Below are 27057 nucleotides of genomic sequence, written 5' to 3'. Positions count from 1 at the left end.
TTTCCAGGAGTTTGTCCTTAAACCTCTAACATCTTATCTTACAAGTTTCCTCGTAGTTTTTCACATTTCTGTTTATGTGTGCTTCCAATTAAGATGGTATTCTGATTTCCTGTTGCTGTGTCTTCCTGCTATATGGAGTCTTCACAGATTTTTAGCAGCCAGGCCAGAAGATTGTATTCCTTCCTACATTGGCAGGTTGAATTCTCCCTGAATTAACTCTTCCATTCAGAGGCTGCCACCGTCCTAGTTCGTGTCTTGAAGAATTGTATCACTCTCCTAACTGATATTTTAACAATAGCTGCAAACTCCTTACTATATGACACTTAAATAGCGTAAGAGCTCCTTTTGCAGCACCTGACATCTTTTGAGGTTTATAGATTTGTTCAAAATGAAGGATGTGCAAAAATATTAAAAATGTAACTTTTTAAAACTTAGATTAAGATGGTTTTATGCCATGTATGTTGCTATCTACTCCTCCTATTGTCTTTTGAGCTCACTGCATTCCAGCTTTAGTCCCTATCCTCGGAAATTGCTGTAGTCAGTCTGGGACTTTTGTGTTGCCAAATTCAGTTGTCGATTCTAAGATGTCATTTTACTTAATCTGGCAGCAGTGTTTGATAGAGTTGGTCTTTCTTCCTAGAAACACATTCATTTGCCTGCTGGATGTTTCCTGCCTTACTGACTGCTGATTTCTAGTCTCCTTTCTACATCCTCATCTATTTCATCATCTAGAAATGTCCTAGGGCTTTGGCCTCTTCTAGGCGTCACTCCCAAAGTGGTATTCTGCAGTCATGAAGAATGACACATCTGTAGGAATATGACTCCCAAGTTTCTCAGCACCTGATATGATGTATACTTATTTGTTCATTCCCTCTCTCCTTTCTCCTAAATATGGACTCTATGAGAGCAGGGACTTTGATCCTGTTCACCACTGTGTCTGCAATGCATAGAATAGTATCTAACACGTAATACATACTCAATACTTTACATTGAGTGACTTCTTAATTTATGGGTCATTCATCATTAATCTTGACCATAATAATGAATCAGTCGAAAACAGCACTTACTGTATTTTAAGCAAAGTGTGTGTTGTGTCTAGTTTATTTCAATAATACTAAGACAGCTATCTCCTTATTACCTGAATTTATTTCAGTACAACCGATTAATTTTGTTTTAATTGCCATGAGTTAAAAATTTTAAATACTGTGAGTTGTTTTAGATTCAGATAGATATGTTTTTTAGCTTACTGCTTTCAAACGACTACACTTTAACGGTTCTGTTAATTCTTCAAAAAAAAGGTAAATTAAGTACTTCATTTCCTGCATAGTAAATCATTGACATTCCTAACATTTTTCAGTGACTTATAAATTTTCTTTGCTTTGTTTGTGTTGTGACATGTTGTGTAAACAAGATTTGGTATCAGAAGTAGGATCTACAAAACAAACACTAAATACTGGGGTTAGTACTAACGTTTTCACTGAAGATGGACCCAGAAAAGTAGCCAAACACAGTGTCACCCTGAGTCCGTTCTGAGATACATACCGGAAAATTATAGTAATCGGTTCATTCAGGAAACCAGGTGACAATAGGTTAAGCCATAAGTAATATAAGTAACATTTCTTTATCTTCCACTATTTAAAAAAAAAACTTGTAAATCTTTATTTAAATGAGCACCAAATTAAAGAAAACCAAACAAAAGAAACGCAAGTCTAAAATGAAATGTTCAATTTTGATTTGTCAGAGATATGAGCCTTACTAAGTTTTAAGTTAACAGATTTGGACATTAACACATATTAATCTAAATTTATTAATTCAACCTTTGTTTTCAGTTTTAGAGAAATGTAAGCTTGTTGAAAAATTTAGCAGAATATAAACTATTTAAAATAACTGTTGATACTTGCATACCATTTGAAATGCTTTGTTTTTGCTTGTGTTCTCTGCTAAATTTTTTTTCCATTGAATCTGTGCTGCTTCTTTGCCAATGTTTTCCACTGTAGAATCTCCATCTTGCAACCTTGCTTCTCGTGAGCGCATTTACAAAAATTATGGTGTAGCTGGGCCTGCCTCTGCTCTCTCATCTCTGTCTCACAAACTGAAGGGTGGGTATACATGCATTCATGGATGGGCCATTCTTAATGAACATAGGGAGTGTCATTAAAGTTGTTTCCGTTCATCTCAGTCATGTTCATGTCATTCCATTTTTTTAATTAAAGTTTTTCATTTTATTTAAATTTGTATATGTTTGAGTAATTTATGATGCTCCTATTCAGTATTATAATGTAGATTGTCATAATAGCTATGCATGTTTATTACATCTATAGGTTAAACATTACTCTTATTTAATTTTAAAACTTTATGAGATCTTTAAAACAGGTATATAGAAAGAAAGAATTACCTAATGGGGGGAATTTTTAAAACCATTTTTATCAGAAAAAGATGATATATGTGCAAGGCATAAAGCACATTTTTTAGTCTTAAACTTGTTATGTAATATAAAAATCACTTTACTATTTTAGTTTTTTGTGAGAAACACTGATAATGAACTTAAAGTTTTTAAGTTTAAATTAGTTATTAGGACCCGTGTGTTTGTTTATATCTATATGTCAACCTACCTGTCCTGTCTAGCATAAATTTTTCTAATATTGTTTTCCTAGTAACTAAGTTTTAATATTTTAAGCTTAGAAATGTTTAAGCTGTTGACAATTGACAAAATTTCAGACAATTTAAAAATATGATTTTGGTCTTTTAAAACCCTACAGATGCCTACTTAAATATTTTTCTTAAAGTATTATTTAATTAAATTTAAATCTTGTAAATATTTTAAAATCTTGTATTTAAAGAAAATTTTATCAAAAAGAACTTTTACAGCAATGCCTAACATATTGTGTGAGTTTCTCAACTACTGATTTTCTTTTTTTCTTAGAAATAGATAAAATAGCTATATATTTCTCATTATACAATTGACGGTATAAACATATAAATAGGAAATATAAAAATAGAGTAAATAGTATTGTACAACCTGTGCTATATAGTATACAGTATTGTGTGTAATAGCATATAGTATCATGTAACCTGATATATACTATGTATCATGCCATGTGATATATGCATGTAGTATTACGATATAGTATGATCCTGATAATTTATGATTTTGGCATGAAAAAATATGTGGGTAAGTGAATGAATACTTACCATTTAACATGTTTAGTAACATTTAATTTGCTTGCCCTAAGTTTCTATCCTGTCATTATTTCTTCAAGATTCCTTTAAAGTTAGAAAAATGTTTGCCTATTATCACTTAAATTTAAAAATACAGTCATTAAATAAATTAGGAGATGAATGTGAAAGTTTTATGTATAGTCTGAAGATTTTTAGCAAACTATTTGTTTATATTTGTTGATATTTTGAGCAGCCACAACATAATAATTTTAGTAATAATATGCTGCAAAACATTTGAAACACAAATGAAGAAGATAAACATAAATTAGCACTTGGGCTTACCCCACTTAACAAGCATAGTTTTTTTAATATATAAAATATATTTTGGAAAAATAAATTTTTCAAGAAGATTTAGTTATCGTTTGAGAAATACATCAGAGAAAGAAACGTTTCTGCCGTTATTTATGTGCTTAAACTTCAACAGGTATTTAGCTGTCACCACTTACAGATCTTAAGAAAATATACACCACTATTAGAGATATAATAAGATATACAAATGCCTATTCTTTCTAACACTATGTAATAAACTTTTTTGCTCACGTATGACAAGTGGTGTTCCTGATATTTGGCAGATTCCATTTTTCAGGCAACCACAGAGGTTGTTTTCATGATGAGTAAATACCTACCATCGTAAGTGCGTGCATTCCTAGAATAGAGGTATCATCAGCAGGTATTCACCATTCCTTTGCTTGCAGCTGTTGTGCAGGTCTGCCACTGGGACACATCTGACACAGGGAGTAGGTAATCTTTGTCACAAACCCTTCCCATTTGTTAGAAATCCTACACAAGTTGTCCTTTTTTATAAATTAGAGAGAAAACCTCTTTCAGTTCACAGACGGATTTTTTGGAGTAAGAGATACCAAATATAAAAGACTTACTAATTGTTTGTCTAGATTCCCAATATGTGTGGTTCAGTTTCTGAAATAAATCTAATGATAAAGATGATAAACATGTCTCCAGCTGTCAGATTAATAACAAAAAACAAATACTCCAAACATCACATACTCAAAATTAATGGCCATGACTACTGATATTTAATCTATGAAATATAATTTGTTTACCAAGTTTGCCGTATACTGTTACTAGGTCAGTAAGTTTAGATGGGCAGCAATTTTTTAAACTACTTTTAAACAGTTTGAGGGTACTTATTCGTAGATCACCTCTGTTTATCTGTGCTCTCCCAAGACAGCATTGATAGTTAGAATTCTAAATTGGGATTTTTTAACCCTTTTTTCAAAATTTAGCCCCATCTGTTAATACTCTATTTATAAAACAGAGCACATAATATGATAAAGGAGGTTCATGATTGAATAATGAAGCTTTGCAAGAAACTAAAAAGCATTATGTTTTAGTTACTTTTATTCATCCAAAGAACAGGAAAATTTATCCTAAATATTGGCATTTTGCAATTAAACATTTAGTTCATCAGTGTGCCCTATCTAAAGTACTTGCCATACTCTATTATTTCACCATGTAATTACTCAACATGCAAGCATCTAACCCTCACACATCAGTAACTACTGTCACCTCTGTCCTATGGCCTTGGGAGCCTTAATTCTAAAAAGTAGACTTCTAGAGAAGCTGAATACTTGCGAGTAGCAGAAGAAAAAAAAAATCAAGAAAATTGGAATATATTACTCATTCAACAAATATTTATTGAATACCTACTGTATTCCTGGACTCATTCATAGTATTACATAAGTGAAGAGTAACAGACAAAAATACCTGCCCTTGACAAAAATGGGGGCAGATTCTCCAGCACTACTGTCCTGAGCCATAGAGAACTAGAGGGTGACTATACACACTTAACACATGCACACAAGCATAAAAAACATTTTTCTACATAATCTGAATTTGTTCACTTCCTTTTTTCTTTAAAAAAAAAAATAATAACCTGCCATTAGAACCAGTTAACAAATGCACCTTAATTTCCTAGGAACTCTCTTTGAAAAAATATGAATACTTCCAGATAGGTTTATGGATTTTCAGTTTCTTATACCACTTGAAACCCCTCAGTCAGATTGCTTTTCTCTTAACAACTAACTGGTATCACTTGCACTAAGAGTAGAAGTTTTTATTTTAAGGAGGAAAGGTGATGTTGAAGTTTGTACCGTTTACTTGGGTCACAGACAGCCTGGCTCTAATGCCTCAAAGAAAAGCATAAAATAGAATGAAGGAGAGACACTAAATGAAGCCAGGATGCTAAAAACAATTAATGTCCATGCAGAAATATCTAATGGTTTGCTTTAGAAAAGGGAGGTAATTCTTCTTTTCATCCTGTTTTTCTGTCATTCTCCTGACTCCTTGTTTTGAGGGTCCACAGTTCAGACTTCTACTACTCATTCTGAGGATCTACCATTTCTGTGGTTTCCAAGGGGACACAGCCTCTGAGTTCTAAGCAGCTAAGCTTACTGAACTTTTAGAGTGTAACCTGTTTATAAGTAATTAAATAATAGCTTTAGGGCATACATGTGCTCATTATAAACTAGTCTAATCTGATCATAAAACAGAGTGCCTCTTCGGCAACTCTTTATTAGCCTAATTGTATTTATGCATACACTTAAAAATTATAATTGTGTCTATGCATAAATTCATTTCTCTAATTCAACAAAACCCATACCATTGCCCTAAGGATGCGACGTATCACTCTGCTGGAAATTTAGTGCTACTTCACATTTAAAATACAAGTTTTAACATTAAATAATTTCTTATTCCCCAAAAAATTAATTTCTATCTATTTCTAGTCTCTCACTGAATTTAAATTCTAACTAGTTATTGCACTAGGGCAGAGGTTGAGATATCACTGATAGTTCACACTGAGTTTGTTCAGCCTGTTTTGCATCCATGAAAATAGTTTTTGGTGGTAATGGTTGTGTAATGATGTGTAGAAATTTTATTGGAAATATTTCCCCCAGAATTCTTCAAGTGTTTTAGTATGTGTGACAAACAATAAGAATTTCGTAGCTATGTTTTTTATTTCAGTGTTTAGTGGCTAAATCATTACTAAGTTATAATTTTATTAATAAGTTTCACTATAAAATGGACCATACAGGTGATCGAGGAAACATCTCAACATCTTCTAGACCAGCTTCTACATCAGGAAAATCAGAGCTGTCCTCTAAACACAGCAGATCACTTAAACCTGATGGACATATGAGCCGGACTACTGCTGATCAGAAGAAGCCAAGGGGCACAGACAGTTTATCTGCTAGTGAATCCCTCATCTTAAAATCTGATGCTGCAAAGTTGAGGTCAGATTCCCATAGTAGGTCATTGTCCCCCAACCATAACACCTTGCAGACATTGAAATCTGATGGGAGGATGCCTTCTAGCTCCAGAGCTGAATCCCCAGGACCAGGTTCTCGGTTGTCATCTCCTAAGCCAAAGACTCTCCCAGCCAATAGGTCTAGCCCATCAGGTGCTAGTTCTCCACGCTCCTCCTCACCACATGATAAAAATCTACCTCAAAAAAGTACTGCTCCTGTTAAGACAAAACTTGATCCTCCTAGGGAACGTTCCAAATCAGACTCTTACACACTTGATCCAGATACCCTCCGCAAGAAGAAAATGCCCCTCACAGAACCTTTGAGGGGACGGTCAACATCACCAAAACCAAAATCGGTACCAAAGGATTCTACAGATTCCCCAGGATCTGAAAATAGAGCTCCCTCTCCCCATGTGGTACAGGAAAACCTCCACAGTGAGGTGGTCGAAGTCTGCACCTCAAGTACTTTAAAAACAAATAGTCTAACAGACAGCACCTGCGACGACAGCAGTGAATTTAAGAGTGTGGATGAAGGTTCAAATAAAGTTCATTTTAGCATTGGAAAAGCACCACTGAAAGATGAACAGGAAATGAGAGCATCCCCCAAAATAAGTCGAAAATGTGCTAATAGACACACCAGGCCCAAAAAAGAAAAATCGAGTTTTCTTTTCAAAGGAGATGGATCCAAGCCTTTAGAGCCAGCCAAGCAAGCCATGTCTCCTTCTGTGGCCGAATGTGCCAGAGCTGTGTTTGCTTCCTTCCTCTGGCATGAAGGCATAGTACATGATGCAATGGCTTGTTCTTCTTTCCTAAAGTTTCATCCTGAACTTTCCAAAGAACATGCTCCTATAAGGAGTAGTTTAAATAGCCAACAGCCTACAGAGGAAAAAGAAACCAAGTTAAAAAATAGACATTCATTGGAAATATCATCTGCACTGAATATGTTTAATATTGCACCCCATGGACCAGATATATCTAAGATGGGTAGCATCAACAAAAACAAGGTATTATCTATGCTTAAGGAACCACCTCTGCATGAAAAATGCGAGGATGGGAAAACCGAGACCACTTTTGAAATGTCCATGCATCACACAATGAAGTCTAAATCTCCTCTTCCCTTAACTTTACAACATTTAGTGGCTTTTTGGGAAGACATCTCTTTGGCTACTATCAAAGCTGCTTCCCAGAATATGATTTTTCCAAGTCCTGGTTCCTGTGCAGTTCTTAAAAAGAAAGAGTGTGAGAAAGAGAATAAGAAGGCCAAAAAGGAAAAAAAGAAAAAAGAAAAGGCAGAAGTGAGGCCCAGGGGTAATTTGTTTGGAGAGATGGCCCAGCTGGCAGTAGGAGGACCAGAGAAAGATACCATCTGTGAACTGTGTGGGGAGTCACATCCGTACCCAGTGACCTATCACATGAGACAAGCTCACCCAGGTAAATGATACTGGCGAATGTATGTATAAGTACTTTTTTCTTTACTGAACCAGATCACTTCATTTGAGCTGTTATATGAATTTTGGCAAAGGATAGGGAATTTATAGTATCTTAAAGTACATTATCAGTACAGGGTTTTGCAAAAAACAGATAAAGAAATTCTAATATTATGATGACAAGGTCATTTAGTGCTATTTCACTTTCATGTAGCATGTTTTAAAAAATTTTATGTGTTACCCAAAGGGTGTGCCATTAATGTGTCTGTCTTACACAACAGAATCAGTGGCGTGCCCATACACACGGGGCATCTCCTTTGATTTTACTATTTTCCTGTTCAGAATTGCAAATTAAATTAGATTATATTGATTTCAATGGGCTTTTTCCTACGGAAGTGATACTGTTTTATCAGAAGACTGCATTTTCAGTAAATGTAATGATTTCTGTAACATTGACTAATATTCCAAATTCACCTAATAGAAATTTGTATTTGTAATTTTTTTCTTTGTCTACATATTATACTTCAAATGTTTTATGTGACTTCTGAAAATATATCATTGTTATAGAACTTTTATACTCGTTTTGTCTAATTTTATTGACATAATTAAGTATATCTAAATGTACCTATAGTCTACCTCTCTTTTAATCTGCCTGAATAGAAACTAAGTATCTCTCATATTTGGGGCATCGTTTAATTGATTGCTTTTTGATCAAGTAAGCTATTTTTCTGATATAGTTAATAGCCTGAAAAATCAGATATCTATTTCAGTATTTTGCTTTCTTTGAGAAGGTAAATCTGTCATTAATCTATGAGTAATAAGGATCAAACTATTAAGGACACTTGGAGTGTTAAATATTTATTTTTGGTATTGTTTCAAGGTTGTGGCCGATATGCTGGTGGACAAGGTTACAATAGCATTGGGCATTTTTGTGGAGGATGGGCTGGTAACTGTGGTGATGGTGGCATAGGAGGAAGCACTTGGTATCTGGTATGTGATCGCTGTAGAGAAAAATACCTCCGTGAAAAACAGGCTGCTGCAAGGGAGAAGGTATTTTATTCCATTCGGAGCTATAGTTTTAATGATACGGATACACTTTATAAAAATACCTTTTAATGATCTTATTACATCAGATAATTCCACATAGTTGATATAAAAGATCAGCTTTTACAGTGGAAATCATATACAAATTTAATATTTGTACTACGTCAGCTGCTTTTAATTTTAAAAAATTAACTATATATTGGAATAACACTGGATAACCTCTGCTACCTGTTTTTTTGGCTCCTTTGTCTTCCTATTCCATAGCTACTCTCTCTTTTCCTTATTCACTCTAGTGGCTAACCTAACTAAAAAATTTCACTGAATACACACACTGAGATTATTTACTTTTTAAAAAAATGAATTATATTTAGATTTAACTAGTTAGGTGTTAAATTTTTCTGAAGAAAGAAAGGAAGTATAGTTTGTGTTTAATACAAAATAGTCAGCCCAGGATGAATATGAAGTGAATGTTGTTTTTTATAATCTTAGTATTTTAAAATAGCTTTACAAGTGTTTAATAATTTTTATTGGAAACTCAAAATACTTAGCTTAAGAAACTAAAGATTTTAATATAAGTCAGAAAAGATTACTTTGATTTTTTTTCTTTGCCAGGTCAAACAATCTAGGAGAAAACCAATGCAAGTCAAGACCCCTCGTGCCTTGCCCACCATGGAAGCTCACCAGGTGATTAAAGCCAATGCACTCTTCCTGCTGTCCCTGAGCAGTGCAGCTGAACCGAGCATTCTGTGTTACCATCCTGCAAAGCCATTCCAATCTCAGTTGCCCAGCGTGAAAGAAGGCATTTCTGAGGATCTTCCTGTGAAAATGCCTTGTCTCTACCTTCAGACATTAGCTAGGTAATAAAATTTTGTTGTTTTTTAATCACCTTTGGATTAACAGTGATTGTTTATTGATATCTAGGGTAGTTCAGTATTTGACCTATACTTTATTAGACATTGTGTACTGTAAAGAAACTTCCAGGCATTTATTTTTTTGAGTTGCCTTGACTAACATAATGACTTTATGGTAGTAGGTGTTTAAAAAACTATAAAAATGCTTCATCAATTTACATTGTTATTAATACAAAACATGTCTTAGAAAATAAGACTGTAGCTATCTTTCACTCTTTGGTAGGCTGACTTCAGTCTGTTAGTGCGAAATGCTGAAGTAGAAAAAAGTTGGTGTTTTCTTAGCAGTCTTTTATGTCATAAATTATTCATTCTGTTAGCATTTAAATGAATACTAACTGGGCACCTGCCAGCCTTGTGCTAGGCCCTGAATGAATGAATGAATGAATATAACAAAATCCTGGCTTCTATGTACTCATACTGTGATGTCAAGTCAGACATGTCAGTGAAACATTTGAAATGCCATGTGAGGAGTGCTACAATAGAAGTATGTATGTAGGATGCTGTTACAGCATAAAAGATGGAGAGTATCTCAATCTTCCCAAGGAAATCAGAAAAGGCTTCCCAGAGGGTCTGACCCTTTAGTGGAGTCTTAAAGGATAAATAGAAACCTGTCAGGCAAGTGATGGGAAGAAAGCAACGCCTGGAAGAATAACCCAGGTGAGTAAAGACACAAATGAAATCTCATTACACATTTGAGGAATCACAGGTTGTTAAAGGACTGACTACTGGAGGAAATGTGTGAAAGCCCGTTCAAAATGATTGGTTCACCCAAGTAGTGTCGGGCCCTGTAGCCCAGGTTAAGATTGCATTTTATCCCATGAGCAGAGGAAACAGTGGAAAAATTTTAAACAGAGAAATACATGAATTGGTTTGCAATTAAAAGATCACTGTAGAATGTGGAAGCTAATGTGGAGACTAGATAAAAGTGCATTACTAGAGATAGAGAGAAACCTGTTAGTATTCTATTTTCATATATTGGACCTGAATGGTGCAGCCTATACTTTCACACATCATGCACTGACACTCCAAAAGAGCCTTTCATATACCAAAATCAGATTTTTTTCATCAGCTGACAAATGAAGATATCTAGATATTGCCTGCTGACATGGCTTGCCAACCAACAGTTCCATTTTGGAAATTGTCCTCTTTGTGTGGCAGAGTTGTGTGATTTTTAAAATTTTGTGCTTACTATTACAATAAAATGAATAAGCAACAAAAATGAAAATGTGAGACTAAATACATTTGAGACGGAGGTGGAAATCATCAGGTATGCCAAATACAGTAGATCTTTAGTGTGAAGCATACCACTCAGTGGACCTAGGTTAGCAACTATTTATTCATTTTGAAAAGGAAAGAATCAAATTGTAAAACGTGAAAAATGCTCACACAGCATTATTACAGACTTTTTTTCTTTTTAGCTCTCTGGGGAATGGGCACCCCCTCCACCCTGAACCACAGAAAATTTCATATGTCTAATATTTTTCAAATATGATCTTATGTATGTTCCTACCCAAAAAAGTAACTGCCTTATTTCAGTGGTCTGTGCAAGAAATAATAAGCATGAACCAAGGCAGTGGTGATAGGGAATGAGAAGAGAGAATGGCTCTGAGAGGAAACCTAATATCATGGGCTTGAAAGATGATGATGGTAGAGGGCTAAGCCTACTACAACACTGGAAATATTTTAGCTTAAGCACCTAGATGGTTGGTGGGATCATTCACCAAAACACTGGAAGATGGAAAAGCTCTCAAAAGGAAAGAAACTTAGTTCACTTTTTGATTCGAAATGTTTGTGGTACCTGAAATGTTGATGAATAACATTATCAGACTTTTATTTTCACCTACCTACATCTACAATTATTTTAATACTTTGCCTTTAACTATGATTTACGTGTGCTGCTTTTCCTGTTATGAAGGAGATTAAAAATGAAGAGGATCTGTATTGCCATCATACTTTAAGTTATTGGGTTTGATTTAATGCAGGCATCATCATGAAAATTTTGTGGGCTATCAAGATGACAACCTATTCCAGGATGAAATGAGATACCTACGTTCAACATCTGTACCTGCCCCATATATATCAGTAACTCCTGATGCAAGTCCTAACGTATTTGAAGAGCCAGAGAGCAATATGAAGTCTATGCCACCAAGGTATTTTAGTTCTCTCCTGTTTGTTGAATAGCTAGTGTTTGGTGGAAGAAAGACTTTGAACTAGAAAAGAGTCCTTTTCTAGTTGTTGTTTCTAGTTGTTTCTACTTGTTGTTTACAGTGCCTCCTGACTTAGGTATGGTAGTATCAGAGTAAAGAGCTTCTCGAAAAGCTGAATAGAAACGTGTTATAATAATATAATACACAAGAAAATAGAGGCCAGGCATTGTGGCTCACAACTGTAATCCCAGCACTTTGGGAGTTCAAGGCGGGTTAGATCACCTGAGGTCAGGAGTTCGAGACCAGTCTGACCAACATGGTGAAACCCTGTCTCTACTAAAAATACAAAAGATTAGCCAAGTATGGTGACACACACTTGTAATCCCAGCTACTCAGGAGGCTGAGGCAGGAGAATTGCTTGAACCTGGCAGACAGAGGTTACAGTGAGCTGAGATCATACCACTGAACTCCAGCTTGAGAAAAAAAAAAAAGAGTACCACTGAAACTTTTTTAGAGGAGGAATGATGTGATAAAAATGCAAAGGTAGTCTCACAGTGACAATTGAGAAACTGACATATGGATTAAAGAGATATATTTTGTAGGAAAAATAAGTGTGACTTGTTGACTAACTGGATGATGAAAAAGGTAAGTTTAAGATGACATGAAGATTTCAGGCACGAATAACTGTGAACATGGTATCACTGGAAAGGAAGACGTTTGCTGAATGAAAAGAGAATGTGCTTGTTAAGAGCATGCCACTGTGTTACTACTATACAGCTATAATTATAAACTAATATAATAAATACTTTAATCACAATAGAACATATATATCCAAATGAGGGGGGTTTTTTTGTTGTTAAAAATACATACAATTTCTCCCCTCCCCAACTGCGTGGATTACTCGTCAGAATTTCTTTGAAGCTGCTCTTGACATTTTCTCCAGAGTGCAGTGCAACCTTTAATATCTTTAAAAGTAATAAAGTATTTCTAAAGGAGATACACTGTTTAAAAAAGTCAGAAACCATTTTGACACTAGTCTCACAAGTGTGATTCTCATTGGATTATTATTACCCCTTAGGATCAAAATTCAGAGGCTGAGGCAAGAGGATGACTTGAGCCTAGGATTTTGAGGTTACAGTGAGCTATGATTGTGTCACTGCACTTCAGCCTAGGTGACAGAGCAAGACTCCATCTGTTTAAAAAAAAAAAAAAAAGGTTGATGGATAAATGAATTCATTAAATCAGTGGTTCTCAACTGGGGGCAATATTTGCCTCCCTGTTGACAATCTGACAATGTTTGGAAATAACTTTGTTTGTCACAACTGGGCTAGTTGAGTGGGCATCCTAGTGATTTGAGGCCAGGGATATTGCTAACCATCCTATAGGAGGCAAGACAGCCTTCATAACAAGGAATTACCTGTCCCAGGGTAGCCATTCAATTAAAGATGTCATCTTTGCTTTCTTCTTTGGATTTTCTTGTGTTGCTTGAATTCTTTCACAAGCATTATTATTTTTTTGTAAAAAAAAAAAAAAAAAGTCACTTTTTAAATTTGTGTAATGTTTTCTTTAAGTTAGTAGAAAACTTCCTCTGAAAACAGAGCAAATGTCTGTGCTTTATAGTAACACCATATATAAAGTGAATTAAGTTAATGTTTCCCTGTCTTCTAGTCATTCTGGAACCAAACAACCTATACTAACACCCAGGGACATTTACTGCCAATCAGTTACGTACAATGTTTATAGTCTATTCAAACAAGAATGTACATAAGCTTAGAGAAGTGGTGAGTAAAGAAAACACCCAGGCAGTTAGCCGTCCGTTGGAAAATAGACAATTTTACCAAGGGACACAGGATTTCAAACCTGGCTTGAATGATGGAAAAAACTCCAGAACCAAAGGTGAGCAAAAATATTCCAATTTGAATTGAGGTGACAGAAAAAGGAGCTCACGAAAAGAATAGTTTCTAAATTTGTTTTAGAGAAATAAGAAAGAGAAGAGATTTCTCTTTTTTTTATAAAATGTGTCAATAAAGGAAATTATATAGCTGAAGATCTTAATAACTTTTTAAGTATTTTTAAATGTTGCTTTAATAAATAGAAAAACTGTTAGTTTACTTAAGCCTGAATAAAACCATTAAGTTCTTTTATAGAGTATAAATACAGCACTGGTGCCAAAAATCAGTTTGTTCCCTCTCATGACACCTTGACACAGCCATCCTCCAAGGGCTTTGGGCAGTGTTTCCCAAGAGTGAGAAACCTCACAGAACACTGAAGACACCAAAAGAAAACTTTGGAGCCAAATTTTGCTTCCTATTTTATTAGGTTTTCATGTGTACATAACCATTTTCTTTCTATTTGGTGCACTTATGATTGTATCTCCCTGTTTTTCCTGAATATTACAACACATGAGTTCCACCCCAGTGCTTTTGATTCTAAAAGGAGCTTGGAAGCCTTTCTTCTTTTTCATTTAATATGCAAAGTAGATTTAAGAAAACCACAAGTTTTAAGGTACAATGCTGAAATCGGTCCAAATGTTACTGCATTTGAAAAGATCGAATTATGATTCAGAGAGAGATTGTCAATTTGGCTTTGATTTTGTTTCTCCACGTGAAATCTTGAGTCACATATTTTGCATCATTATAAGTATAGTTACATTTCATTTAGCTCTTCTGAGTTTGTATCTGTTGTATTGTTCCATCTACAGTTTAGAAACCAGTCCCATAACTGATACTGATCTTGCAAAGAGAACTGTCTTCCAAAGATCATACTCAGTTGTTGCTTCCGAGTATGATAAACAACACTCCATTTTACCTGCACGAGTTAAAGCCATTCCTAGAAGAAGAGTTAACAGTGGAGACACTGGTAAGTATGAGGATAAAAAAGAATATTGAGTGATCTGACTACTACAAATAAAAAAGAAAATGGTTTTATTTGCACATAATTTTTAAAATTTAATTTTTGAAGGAAAAGGCATGGGATAATTTCTAACGTGTGATTGACATTCCCTCTGTGTGACACAGCTATAAATGTGCATCTCTAAATTTTGCATCTCAGTTGAAGGGAAATCGGTGATTGTTCAAGAATAAATTGGCCTTTACACAAATCTTACTTCTTAGGTATCTAAGCCAAATGTTACAGCCATTATCCCTTCCACTAAACTTGTGGACCGGCAGTTCCAGTGATGTACACATTCACAGTTATCTCTCCACCCCAATAGAAGCTTGTAACTCTTGCAGCTGCCATCATTCTAAGTAGATAAAAAAAACTTTGGAGATATAAATAGCCCTTAATCAGTTAAAAAAAAAAAAAAAAGAAGAAGAAGAAGAAGAAGAGTTACATGATCTGGACCAGTTGGTATCAATAGCCCCAAATTGGGGTGGGGATTCTACCTCAAGAATAATTAAAGAAACCCAAGAAGAACAGGATAATATAGTGATAAATTGTCAGAGAAATCACTTGCTAAAATGAAGATTTGGCCTAAAAATGATAGTCAGATGATTAAGTATCTTATTGAAGACCTTTAAGAAAAACATTATTGAAAATTGCCCAGCAATTTATAGGTTCATTCAACAAATATTTTTGACCTCCTGTTGAGAAATGTTTCTTATAAAGCCATCTTTTAGAAAGTGATGCAGATGAGATGTAGATTTCATTTAGAATATAAATCACTTAGCTTTTAGAGTTTTTTAGAAAATGTGAACTTTAGATTCAGCTCTGGATTCAAAACCTACCTCTACAACTTAATGGCTGTATGACTTTCAGAGAGTAACATATTTAATCTTTCTGAACCTTGGTTTCTTCCTCAGTAAAAGTTGAAATTGTTATGATTTGTGTCATGTGCAAAAAACCAATAACAAAGGCTCTAAAGTGAATATGCTAGATATTATCTTAAATATATATGCACTGCCTATGAAAATTAATAATTTTCTTTTTCTTTAATAGAAGTTGGTTCTTCCCTTTTGAGACATCCGTCTCCTGAGCTTTCTCGGCTAATCTCAGCCCACAGCTCTCTTTCTAAAGGAGAACGAAATTTCCAGTGGCCAGTTTTAGCTTTTGTTATACAACATCATGATCTAGAAGGTCTTGAAATAGCAATGAAACAGGCCCTAAGGAAATCTGCTTGTCGAGTTTTTGCTATGGAGGTATGAAGACATTAATGAAATTACTGATTCCTTGATCATACAAATCATGTGATGATTCTATTTAATGATGCCACTTTTTTACCAACAGAAATTGTATGAAATTAAAAGGCATTAGCCAATTAAAAGTATCAAGTGTTCATATAAAAATTAGACTCTAAAGTTTATGAATATAAACGAATTTAGAATTTCATATTTCAGCACTCTAAAGAAATTTATTTCTGTATTGCTTTATTATTTGAATCTTGAGATTATCTTTTTTAAAAGCTTTTATACACTCAGAATGTCATTTTATTAGAAGGAAATGACAGAGTAATCATGGAAAGAAGATAAGGAGTAGGGCTTTTGAGTTATAAGTGAACCAGTAATAACTTCTCTGGGCCTTTGGCCTCTGGAAATAATAGGATTACTGTATATTACAGGCCTGTATATAGTAAATCTTTATTTTTATCAAATGTGATAAATAACTTACCACTTCATGGATGGGAATTACATGAATATATTTAAGTAAATGATTGCTTTTGTAGAGCTTGAGATACGCTTTGTGTTCATCCAGATGCAAGTTGGAAAAAATGTGCTTGAATAAATCAATATTAAAAAGAATTTTCAAAGTAAAAAGTGATTTGAAAAAGTGTTTTGGTATTGTATTTTAGAAATTATTTTTCCTATTTTTTTAAATTAAAACCCCAAATTATTAACTGTTTCAAGTTCCGTGTGCTTTCAGTGAAATAAAGGTCAGATTTTCAAGGAGCCAAGCATAGTATCCCATGATTGTAATCCTAATACTTTGGGAGGCCAAGGAGGGAGGATCACTTGAGCGCCAAGAGTTTGAGACCAGCCTGGGCAACATCGTGAGACGTCATTTCTACAAAAAAATGTTTTAAAATCAGCTGGGTGTGGTGGTGCGCGCCTATAGTCCCAGCTACTTGGGAGGCTGAGGTGGGAGGATCATTTGTGCCTGGGTGCTTGAGGCTGCAGTGAGCCCTGATCACACCACTGTACTCCAGCCTGGGTGACAGAGCGAGACACTATCTCTTAAAAAGAAAAACAAATAGTAAAACTATAAGGTATTACTTTTTTTAATTAAAAAAGATTTTCTAGCATCTTTCTTTGAAGCCTTAATCCTTGGAGGTACTTTATTTCTGAGTACTTTTTAATTCATGTATTTTATTCTTAAACTCATTTAACCATCATTTCTTCAGGCTTTCAACTGGCTTCTGTGTAATGTCATCCAAACCACTTCTCTCCATGATATTCTGTGGCATTTTGTGGCATCACTGACTCCTGCACCGGTGGAACCAGAGGAAGAAGAGGATGAAGAAAATAAAACAAACAAAGAAAGTTCAGAACAAGTAAATGAGATTTTTATTTATTTTGATTGTGCATATTTTTGTAGAAACTGGTAGTATACCTTCAAATAGTCCAATAATTTGCACAAAATCATTCACAGATCTAACTTGAGCAAAAAGAATATTTTAGTGCTATGGGCAAAGTATTAACAGTGAGACCTGGATTTTATAGAAGGCAGCCTGTATAATGGACAGAGCATTGAACTAGGGCACTAGGAGCCTGAGTTCAGCCTCATTTCTACCCTGTTGTAGTTGTATGACTTGTAGGCCTTGGTTTCCATGTCTGTAAAATGAAAGAGTAATCTAGATGGCATTTATCTTATTCCCAGCCACTCTGAAATTATGTGAATGGCATTTTAGGATAATTTCCAAGGATATCAGGCAGCATTATCATAGTCAAATTCTTAAAACTCACAAGGAAACAAGATACCATGAGCAAGAACTAGCAAAAACAATAGGCAGCAGAAATAGACCCTCAACAGTGGTTGTAATTATCTGTGTAAATGTAGAATAATGTGTTAATATGCTTAAAGAAATAAAAGAGAAACTTTAAAATATGAGAAGAAATTGTAAGAAGGAATATAATGATGAATTTGATAAAGAACTAAAGAAAATGTAAACATTAATCTAAGTATAATTGATATTTTAAAGAATTAGTTTTGAGATTTTATAGCATGTCAGTGAAAAAATTGGTTAAATATAAGAGAATGACAGATTTGATAAAGAACTAAAGAAAATATGTAAAAATTAAGTATAATTGATATTTTTTTAAAAAATCAGTTTTGACATTTTATAGCATGTCAGCGAAGAAATTGGTTAAATGTAAGAGATCTGCAGAGATTATCTAGACTTCAACACAGAAAAAGTAAATAAAAAATACAAGTTGCTAAGAGCAATGAAGGGCAAAATGATGTATAACACTTACCTACTTGGAGTTTCAGAAGGAGAAGACAGAATGGAAGAGAGACAGTATTTAAGAGTTAATACTTGAGAATTTCCCAGAATCGATTACAGATAACAACCCATTTCAAGAAGCCCAGTAAACCCCAAGCAGAATAAATACAAATCATAGTGGGCAAATTATGGTATATTACCTGAACACCAAAAACAAAAAAAGAGATCTTTTACGCAGCCGCAGGAAAAAAATATTAGCTTTCAAAAGAGGGACAGTGAGAATAATTGCTTAATTTTCGGTAGCAACATTACAAGTTTGTTTGTTTAAATACTGAGTTTGTTTAAAAGGCTGTCAGTTGGCTTTTTTCAACATGCTGAAAGAAAATGCTTGTTAACCCAGTTGAAGGGTCTTTGAAGAACAAGACCAAAGACATTTCCAGAATAAAAACTGAAAGAAATGGCCAGGGAGTGTCAATGAAGAGAAAAGAAAGTGTAAATATGAGGGCATATCTTAAAAAACATTGACTGTGTAAAAAGTAATGATATGTCATGGTGATCTACAGAATGATAAAAGATCAATCCTGGATATGTATCTACCTAATACTGTAACCTTAAAAAAAGTAACAATTGACAGACTGCAAGGAAGAATAGGACAGTCTGCAGTTACAATGTGAGATTGTCATATACCTGTAACAGCTATCTGTTCCTGCATAACCACCCCAAAACTCACCGGACTAAAACAGTTGTTTATTTGCTCACAGTCTGTGGGTTGGCAATTGCAGCAAGGCTCCACTGAGAGGAATGGCTCTTTCCTGTTTTGGTTACATAGTGTGCTTCAAGTGGTACCCCCTGAGCTCTTTTATCCTCCAGGATGCTGGCCTAGGTTTGTTCAGATGCCAGAAGCATTCAAGAAAGCGAACACAGAAGCTGCAAAGCCAAAATGGCCAAGACTAAACTCAAAAACCATGCTTCTGCCACCTTCCGTTAGCGGGTATAATTCACAAGGCCGGTCAAAATCAAAGACTGAGAAATAAACTCCACCTGTTGATAGGAAGAGCGACAGAGAATTTGTGGCTGTTTTGTGCGTAGTACCATAACACTCTTTTTAGTACTGGATAGGTCAGGCAGAGAAAAAGAATCAAAAAGTACACAGATTTGAATGATTGACAGTCTTGATAGAATATACAAAGCATTGCATATAGTTGTTTACATTCTTTTCAGATACACACAAATGTCTATGGAAATTGACTGTTTACTGGACATATGAAACAAGTTTCAACAGACTTTAAATAATTGGTTTTCTTCCTACCATGTCCTCAGTCTTTATTGCTAGTGTATAAGAATTAGATAACAAAACAATAACAAGAAAAATATTGAAATGATGGAAATTAAGAAACGCTTCCAAATGAGTTGCATCAAAGAAGAATTATAACAGAAAATATTTTAAATGGAATGGCAATAATAGTACATCTCAAAACTTGTTGTTTGGCAGAGTTCTAGTTATAGTTATGATGGAACGGCCAGTGTCAGGATTAGTTCTTATAGTAAACAACAAAAAGCTGGACAAAATATTTAAAACAATTGTTCATAGGCTCTGAGCAGTGACCAGTACAGGGCTATAATCCTTGAGAGAAGAAAAGTGCATGAAGTGAGCCCCACAATCGGGAAAAGAGCCCAGCAGAGTATGTCGGTTGTATTGGCTGAGATCAAAGTTTAGGGCTGTAACTTTGGGATGTGGGAAGCACGGCACCAGTGCTATAGAGCTGCAGAAAGGAGTCTAAAATTTTTGCATAAAAATATCCCTGCCGTCCTGGCCACTCTTAGACTGGGCATGCAATTTCTCTGGAAGACCTAGCAGTGGAAATGAATCGTAAACTGAGAAATGAACAGATTCTTAGCTTCAGAGCTGGGTTCTAAAGTTTCAGCCCAACCAGAGGTGGGGTGAATGAATACTCCTGGCATGCACCTGAAACGCCAGAAAGATCATGCCCAGGGAATACACACCATGCCTTAGGAGTAAGGGTAATGCTTACAATCAAGGGCAAAACTGAAATAACCCCAGTCTAACAAAGTCGAATGCCAGGTCTTGATGGAATCTAGATGGCCTGCTATCTCCCTGTAAGAACTAAACTACATTCTTTAGAAGAAGATAATGTAAACCAGAACTTCTGTATCAGTAATCAATAGATACACAAAGAAGGCTGTAAAAAGCAACCATCTTTTAAGTAGCTCAGTGACATAGTTTAAAAAGTTTGATGAGCTTACATTGGTAGCAAGATGGAAGAACAAACATTCTTTGCTGTGGAGTAGCAGCTTCTTAGAGAATGGTTTGGTAAGATCTATCAAAATTCACATTAAAAATCATTCAGTAATTCCACTTTCATGAAGTTCTCCTTATATATGCATGTGTGAAAAGACAAATATACAAGTTGATTCACTGCAGAATGTTATATAAAAACAAAAGATTGGAAACAGCCTAAATGGCTGTTCTGAAATGGACTGATGAAATAAACTGTGGTATTTTTATTCATTAGAATACTGTGCAGTAGGATAATATATGTTACATACATGTCTAATAAGTAATAATCTCAAAGATACAGTATTGTTAAAAGGGCACAGATCAGTTTGTTTAGAGTGCTGCCATTTGTATAAATGAACAATGTTTATAGACAGTTCAAGAAACTGGTAATAGAAATTGCCAGTGGGAGGGCACCTAGGTGGCTGGGCTTTAAAGACAGGGAGACTTTTTATGGTATTTTTTTATACCTCTTGAATATTTTATTATGATGTATGTTACCTACTCAAAATGATAAAAAGTTATTCCATAGTTAATATTATTAATGGAGCCATCTGAGGGTTTGAATGAGAAATGAAATTCAACACCTGCTTCTCTTTCCTAGCTGCGGTCCATCTGCCTAGAAAGGAACTTTTTTTTCTAATTCACATAAAAATGCTATATGAGTTAGTGGCCACCCCAACTTTTAAACGTATGTTATTTTTTATACATAAACATACAGGCAAAACATACCTACATATATGTATGTGTATATATACATACACGTATCTGTATATGCACACACACTACACATACACATGCATACACATATAGATTCACCCTACAGGTAGATTTGTGAGTACACTAGAATCGATACATTTATTCATTTGCATGCTGATTTTACTTGTGACTAAACTTACAGCTTTTTTGCCTAAAATAATACAAACATAATTAGTTAAAATTACTGTACGTTCTGCGTACAATTTGGTTTTGTTGTTTATATTTGTGTTACACGACCATTTTTTAAGTATACATGTCTTTTGTGAAGAAGATTCCTTCCAGCACACACACTGATAAACTTGTTTCAATTTCTGCCTTAGGAGAAAGATACAAGAGTATGTGAACATCCACTCTCGGACATAGTGATTGCCGGGGAAGCTGCTCATCCTTTACCACACACCTTTCACCGCTTGCTGCAGACCATCTCAGACCTTATGATGTCTCTCCCCAGTGGCAGTTCATTACAGCAAATGGCCCTGAGGTAATTTTGTATCCACATATCCTAGGTACATTGGACAAGAGATTTTATGGAATATTCAAAGTATGAAATGCTCCAAAAAAAAAACTCTTTAAATAGTAAGATAGAATCCCTACATTATATAGATGGTGCCTCCCTCCTTATAGTCATAATTTTTAGAATGGTCCTTCCTCTTAGTTAACACTTGTTTGCCCTTCTGTAAAATGTGGCCAATGTACTTCTTAGTGCCCTAAATTATCACTGTAACAATCTCCCTCACTTTCCCCACTCTCCTACCTCAAATCACTTAAATGTTCTAAAAAGAGAGAGGGAAAGTGAAATCTCAAAAGCAAAAACCAAAATAGAGTTTTGACTTGAAAAGAATCTTAGGAAAACCAGAGCCTGTTTATATGCTGCCAATCCTGAAAGCACCTTAAGGAGCATCACAGATGCTCAACAGATTCCAATTTCAATTTGAAATGTGTTGAGAGTTTAGCATTGCTTTTACACTGTGAACCTTGTTACTAGATTCACATACTGGACTCACACTTATAAATAAATTATCCTAATTAATGTGTACAAGAAATAGATTGATGGAATGACTGGGCTTCCCATGTTTCTAATGATAAGACCAGTGGAAGAGAGATTTCTCTTTGTCCTCCTCACAAGATTTTTGAAATACAAGATACATTATACCCTGATGAATTAGTATGGCATTATAAGATTCATGAATTTGAGGGGTCGTGACAGTTGGTGTAACACTTGTTTACACAACAGATTCATTACCCTTTTTACTTCTGTAGCCTTGATCTTCATCTGTCTAATTTTTTTATATTTAAAATGGGTCAGCTTTCCTTAGTTTTACCTTGTTTCAAAGAAGTTATCTTTATATCTCAAAAACAAAAATAAGAGAAATGATTTTCTTCCCTGAATTTTTAAAATTTCTATATTTTACTAGAACATTAAAATTTCTTGAGCTATTAGCTACAGAGTACTCATCTAAGAGTTCCTTAGATATTCCTGGAAAATAATTGTTTCATATATTGCTTATATATCACCTTTTTAGGTGCTGGAGTCTCAAATTCAAGCAGTCTGATCACCAGTTCCTTCATCAGAGCAACGTCTTTCATCACATTAACAATATTTTGTCAAAATCAGATGATGGTGATAGTGAAGAGAGTTTTAGCATCAGTATACAATCTGGCTTTGAAGCTATGAGTCAGGTCAGTCATTTCACAGTTATTATCCTGGTTGTCTTATTAGTTAATAATACATCAAAGGAGAAACTGTAAGTTATTTATAGTCAATTTGATCCTGTCTTCCATTATGTTTTATCCTATATCTGTTTGTTTTATCATCATGGAAGATTTGCTTTTAAGTATCATAAGTACTTGTATTTGTTTCTGATAGGAATTATGCATAGTAATGTGCTTAAAGGACTTAACCAGCATTGTTGACATAAAAACTTCAAGCCGACCTGCCATGATTGGCAGCTTGACAGACGGCTCCACAGAAACCTTTTGGGAATCAGGAGATGAAGATAAAAACAAAACTAAGAATATCACCATCAACTGTGTAAAAGGAATCAATGCCCGCTATGTGTCTGTTCACGTGGACAATTCTCGAGATCTTGGGGTAAGAAAGCAAACTTGATTTATGACTCTTTATCTCTTTTCAGACCTTTAGTATTCATACACTCTCATTTCTGAATTTAGCAACAAGCTTTATCATCTGGAATTTCACCAACCAAACGTCATTGCTATAATCCCCAAATCTTAAGTCTAAAAACAAATTAATACGATTGGGAGCACCGTGGAATTCCATTTCTGAAAAGAGATCTGATCACAAATATACCATGGCTACAGCTAAGCAAAATGAAAGTCTGCTCTACAATTTTCTGCTCTCATGCCCTTGGGTTAAGATTTTCCTGTGACCTGGAAGTCCTCCCCTTAAACTCCGCTGAGCAGTTCTCCCAAGGTCTCTCAAACTCAGCAGAGAAATTCTAAGTAACTCCTCTAAAAAATTATTCTTTCCCTCTGCTGGGTTCTTTATTGTATTACTCTGGTGGCACCTAATAATAGTCTTTGACCTGTAGTGTAATGAACTTTTTTTATTATATTTATTTATTTATTTATTTATTTTTTTGAGATGGAGTCTCCCTCTGTCACCCAGGCTGGAGTGCAGTGGCACAGTCTCGCCTCACTGCAACCTCTGCCTCCAGGTTCGCGCGATTCTCCTGCTTCAGGCTCCTGAGTAGCTAGGATTACAGGCACACACCACCATGCTTGGCTAATTTTTGTATTTTGTTTGTTTTGAGACGGAGTCTTGCTCTGTCGCCCAGGCTGGAGTGCGGTGGCACGATCTTGGCTCACTGCAAGCTCCGCCTTCTGTGTTCACATCGTTCTCCTGCCTCAGCCTCCCAAGTAGCTGGGACTACAGGCGCCCACTACCATGCCTAGCTAATTTTTTGTATTTTTAGTAGAGACAGGATTTCACCATGTTAGCCAGGATGGTCTCAATCTCCTGATCTCGTGATCCACCCACCTCGGCCTCCCAAAGTGCTGGGATTACAGGCGTGAGCCACCACACCCGGCCTAATTTTTGTATTTTTAGTAGAGACAGGGTTTCACCATGTTGTCCAGGCCGGTCTCGAACCCCTGGCGTCAAGTGATCTGCCCACCTCGGCCTCCCAAGGTACTAGGATTACAGGTGTGAACCACTGCACCCAGCCTATCTTTAAGTGTCTACTTCTTTGCCACAGTCCTCATGAAATGAATAAGTTTCAGACTGTCCCAAATAATCATAATTTATATTCTCTTTAGCCTAGTTTGTCCGCATGTTTCAACTGAGTTAAATATTCTTTTATAAAAGGCACTAAAGAAAAAAGAGTCCTATTTACTTGAGTGTTAACAACCAAGAAAGAAATAGCACTAACTGCCAGACTGCCTTTCTTCTACCTCATTTAGAATTTTTTTCCTCAGAATGGATGTGGCTTTTTAGCAGATATAGTATTAATGGTTCCCTTGAACCATTGCCTGGCTCCTTCTGTGTTATTTGCATATTTCCTTTCTCAGGAAGAGCCACAGTGGTAGGATTGGGTCTCAGATAACCTGGATGCAGGCCAGTCTGCAATCAGAGCAACCTCCAACTCCTATACATCAGTGCAGGTTCTATTCCTCCCTGGTATTGAATAAGTAAAAGAGGCTTAGCTAATATAATATGAGCTATTTCCTCCTCAGACCCAAGAATTTCCCCTGGTGTAACCACTTTATCTTACTGGAAAGTCAAGTGTAACCAAGTAAAACATTTTTGTGGCTAGAACTCAGTGTTCAGTGCAAAGCTATCTTTGGCTCATGGTACATTTTAAGGCAGGACATACTCTCCCTCAGAACAATGATTGCAATCAATTTAACATTTCTGTCTTTTCTAAGAGGAAATAATCATAACAGTATTCATTTTCAAAATCCCCAGCATGTAAGCTGACATCTACTTTCCTTTTAAGAGGCTTCCTCTATGTTATAGGTTGAGCATTCCAAATCTGAAAATCCAAAATGCTACAGAATCTGAAACTTTTTGAACACAGATGTGACACTTAAAGGAGATGCATATTGGAGCATTTCTGGTTTTAGATATTCAGATTTGGGATGCCCAGCCAGTAAGTATAATGCAAATACAGTATTTCAAAATCCTAAAAAAAAAACCCTAATCCAAAACACTTCTAGTCCCAAATATTTCTAATAAAGGATACTCAACCTGTATGTATGTTTTCCTTGAGTTACGTACCTCTGTGTTCCCCAGTCTGCCTACCACAGAGCCTTGTACACAGCGTTTGTTGATTTGAGTTTGAATTGTATCAGCCTACAGCACTCATATTATACAACTCTCTAAGGAATTAATGTTTTTTTTTTTTTTTTTTTTTTTTTTGAGACGGAGTCTCGCTCTGTCACCCAGGCTGGAGTGCAGTGGCCGGATCTCAGCTCACTGCAAGCTCCGCCTCCCGGGTTCACGCCATTCTCCTGCCTCAGCCTCCCGAGTAGCTGGGACTACAGGCGCCTGCGACCTCGCCCGGCTAAGTTTTTGTATTTTTAGTAGAGACGAGGTTTCACTGTGTTAGCCAGGATGGTCTCGATCTCCTGACCTCGTGATCCGCCCGTCTCGGCCTCCCAAAGTGCTGGGATTACAGGCTTGAGCCACCGCGCCCGGCCTAGGAATTAATGTTAATCTATTTCTTGATGTGCTTTGCATAAAACTTATTCAGCCTTAAGATGTTTGGCACTAGTGTATGAACGTGTATTGACCTTGTACTGTTTGACATTTACTTTGTGTATTAATGTTGCCTTCCCTAGTTTGGCAAGTATCTTGGGGGATAAAACCTCCTCTTGTATATCCTATTTCAAAACTGTAAGGAAGTCTGGGTACATTGTGACACTCATACGTATTTGTTAGTTCAGTTAGCTTCCCTCTTTATACTTCCAAAAGTAATGAGAATATAGCAACAAGAATCTGACATAAGTGACAAGCAGATTTGTTGAAAGGCTTCATGAGAATGGAATCTGAATATTTACTTTGAATGAGGAGAGGGAATGTCAAGCTATGAGAGAGCACGTGGAGAGAGGCTGAAATGTGCAATTTAAGATGGAGTTTGTGAGAATAAGACTAAAGTTGTAGGAACCATGGTTAGTTGGAGGGATGGGGTGGGGTCAATCAGGAAGGATCATAAGAGACTGGCAGAAGATGTGGTATTGATGTGGTATTGGTAGGTCGTGAGAAACCATTGTTAAGTTCTGAAGCAGGAATATAGCATAATAACTATATATATATATATATAATTGTATATATAAATATACCATTGTAAATTGTCTATTTCAGAATAAAGTTACCTCAATGACCTTCTTAACTGGCAAAGCAGTAGAAGATTTGTGCAGAATAAAGCAGGTAATTAAAATTCTGTCATAAATGTTTTGCTATCTAGAGAGAAATTTCTTCTTCTCAACCTTCACTACTGAATTCCACCTTTGGCACACAACCAAAGTATTATAGGGAATGATCTATTTACAGAACACTAAATTGACAAGTGGTCCATACGTAGGAATAGTAGCCACCATCCCTGTGCTAGACATCTCACCTATTGTCCTAAATGTTCCCCAGTCATG

The 27057-nt window shown here is 35.6% G+C and overlaps 2 protein-coding genes across 23 annotated transcripts in view; one reads left to right on the top strand and one right to left on the bottom strand.

Moving 5' to 3' along the window:
• Nucleotides 1-27057, top strand: part of MYCBP2 (MYC binding protein 2) — a 283622-nt gene that overhangs the window by 222158 nt on the left and 34407 nt on the right. For 12 of the 20 annotated variants that reach the window (XM_021929688.2, XM_021929693.2, XM_021929692.2 and 9 more), the window contains 12 exons: nt 1998-2099; nt 6272-7915; nt 8792-8961; nt 9568-9812; nt 11849-12016; nt 14715-14872; nt 15953-16152; nt 17352-17501; nt 21768-21928; nt 22971-23127; nt 23315-23539; nt 26774-26839. In XM_021929688.2, coding sequence (XP_021785380.2) covers nt 1998-2099; nt 6272-7915; nt 8792-8961; nt 9568-9812; nt 11849-12016; nt 14715-14872; nt 15953-16152; nt 17352-17501; nt 21768-21928; nt 22971-23127; nt 23315-23539; nt 26774-26839 — 3446 coding nt within the window. The remainder of the gene's footprint in view (nt 1-1997; nt 2100-6271; nt 7916-8791; nt 8962-9567; nt 9813-11848; nt 12017-14714; nt 14873-15952; nt 16153-17351; nt 17502-21767; nt 21929-22970; nt 23128-23314; nt 23540-26773; nt 26840-27057) is intronic. The other 8 variants (XM_021929697.2, XM_021929696.2, XM_021929695.2 and 5 more) reach the window with 1 other exon arrangement.
• CLN5 (CLN5 intracellular trafficking protein) overlaps nt 12870-27057 on the bottom strand; it is a 101830-nt gene continuing 87642 nt past the window's right edge. The window contains exon 6 of one of the 3 annotated variants that reach the window (XR_004178753.1): nt 12870-13505. The gene's annotated coding sequence lies outside the window, so the exon portion shown is untranslated. Of the gene's footprint in view, nt 13506-17204; nt 20732-27057 lie in introns of those variants that run through there. The other 2 variants (XR_004178751.1, XR_004178752.1) reach the window with 2 other exon arrangements.

This window comes from Papio anubis, chromosome 15 (genome assembly GCF_008728515.1).
Source record: "Papio anubis isolate 15944 chromosome 15, Panubis1.0, whole genome shotgun sequence".
Classification (NCBI taxonomy): domain Eukaryota; kingdom Metazoa; phylum Chordata; class Mammalia; order Primates; family Cercopithecidae; genus Papio; species Papio anubis.
The sequence above is the reverse complement of the archived record's forward strand: the minus strand, read 5'-3'. Positions and strand labels throughout refer to the sequence as shown.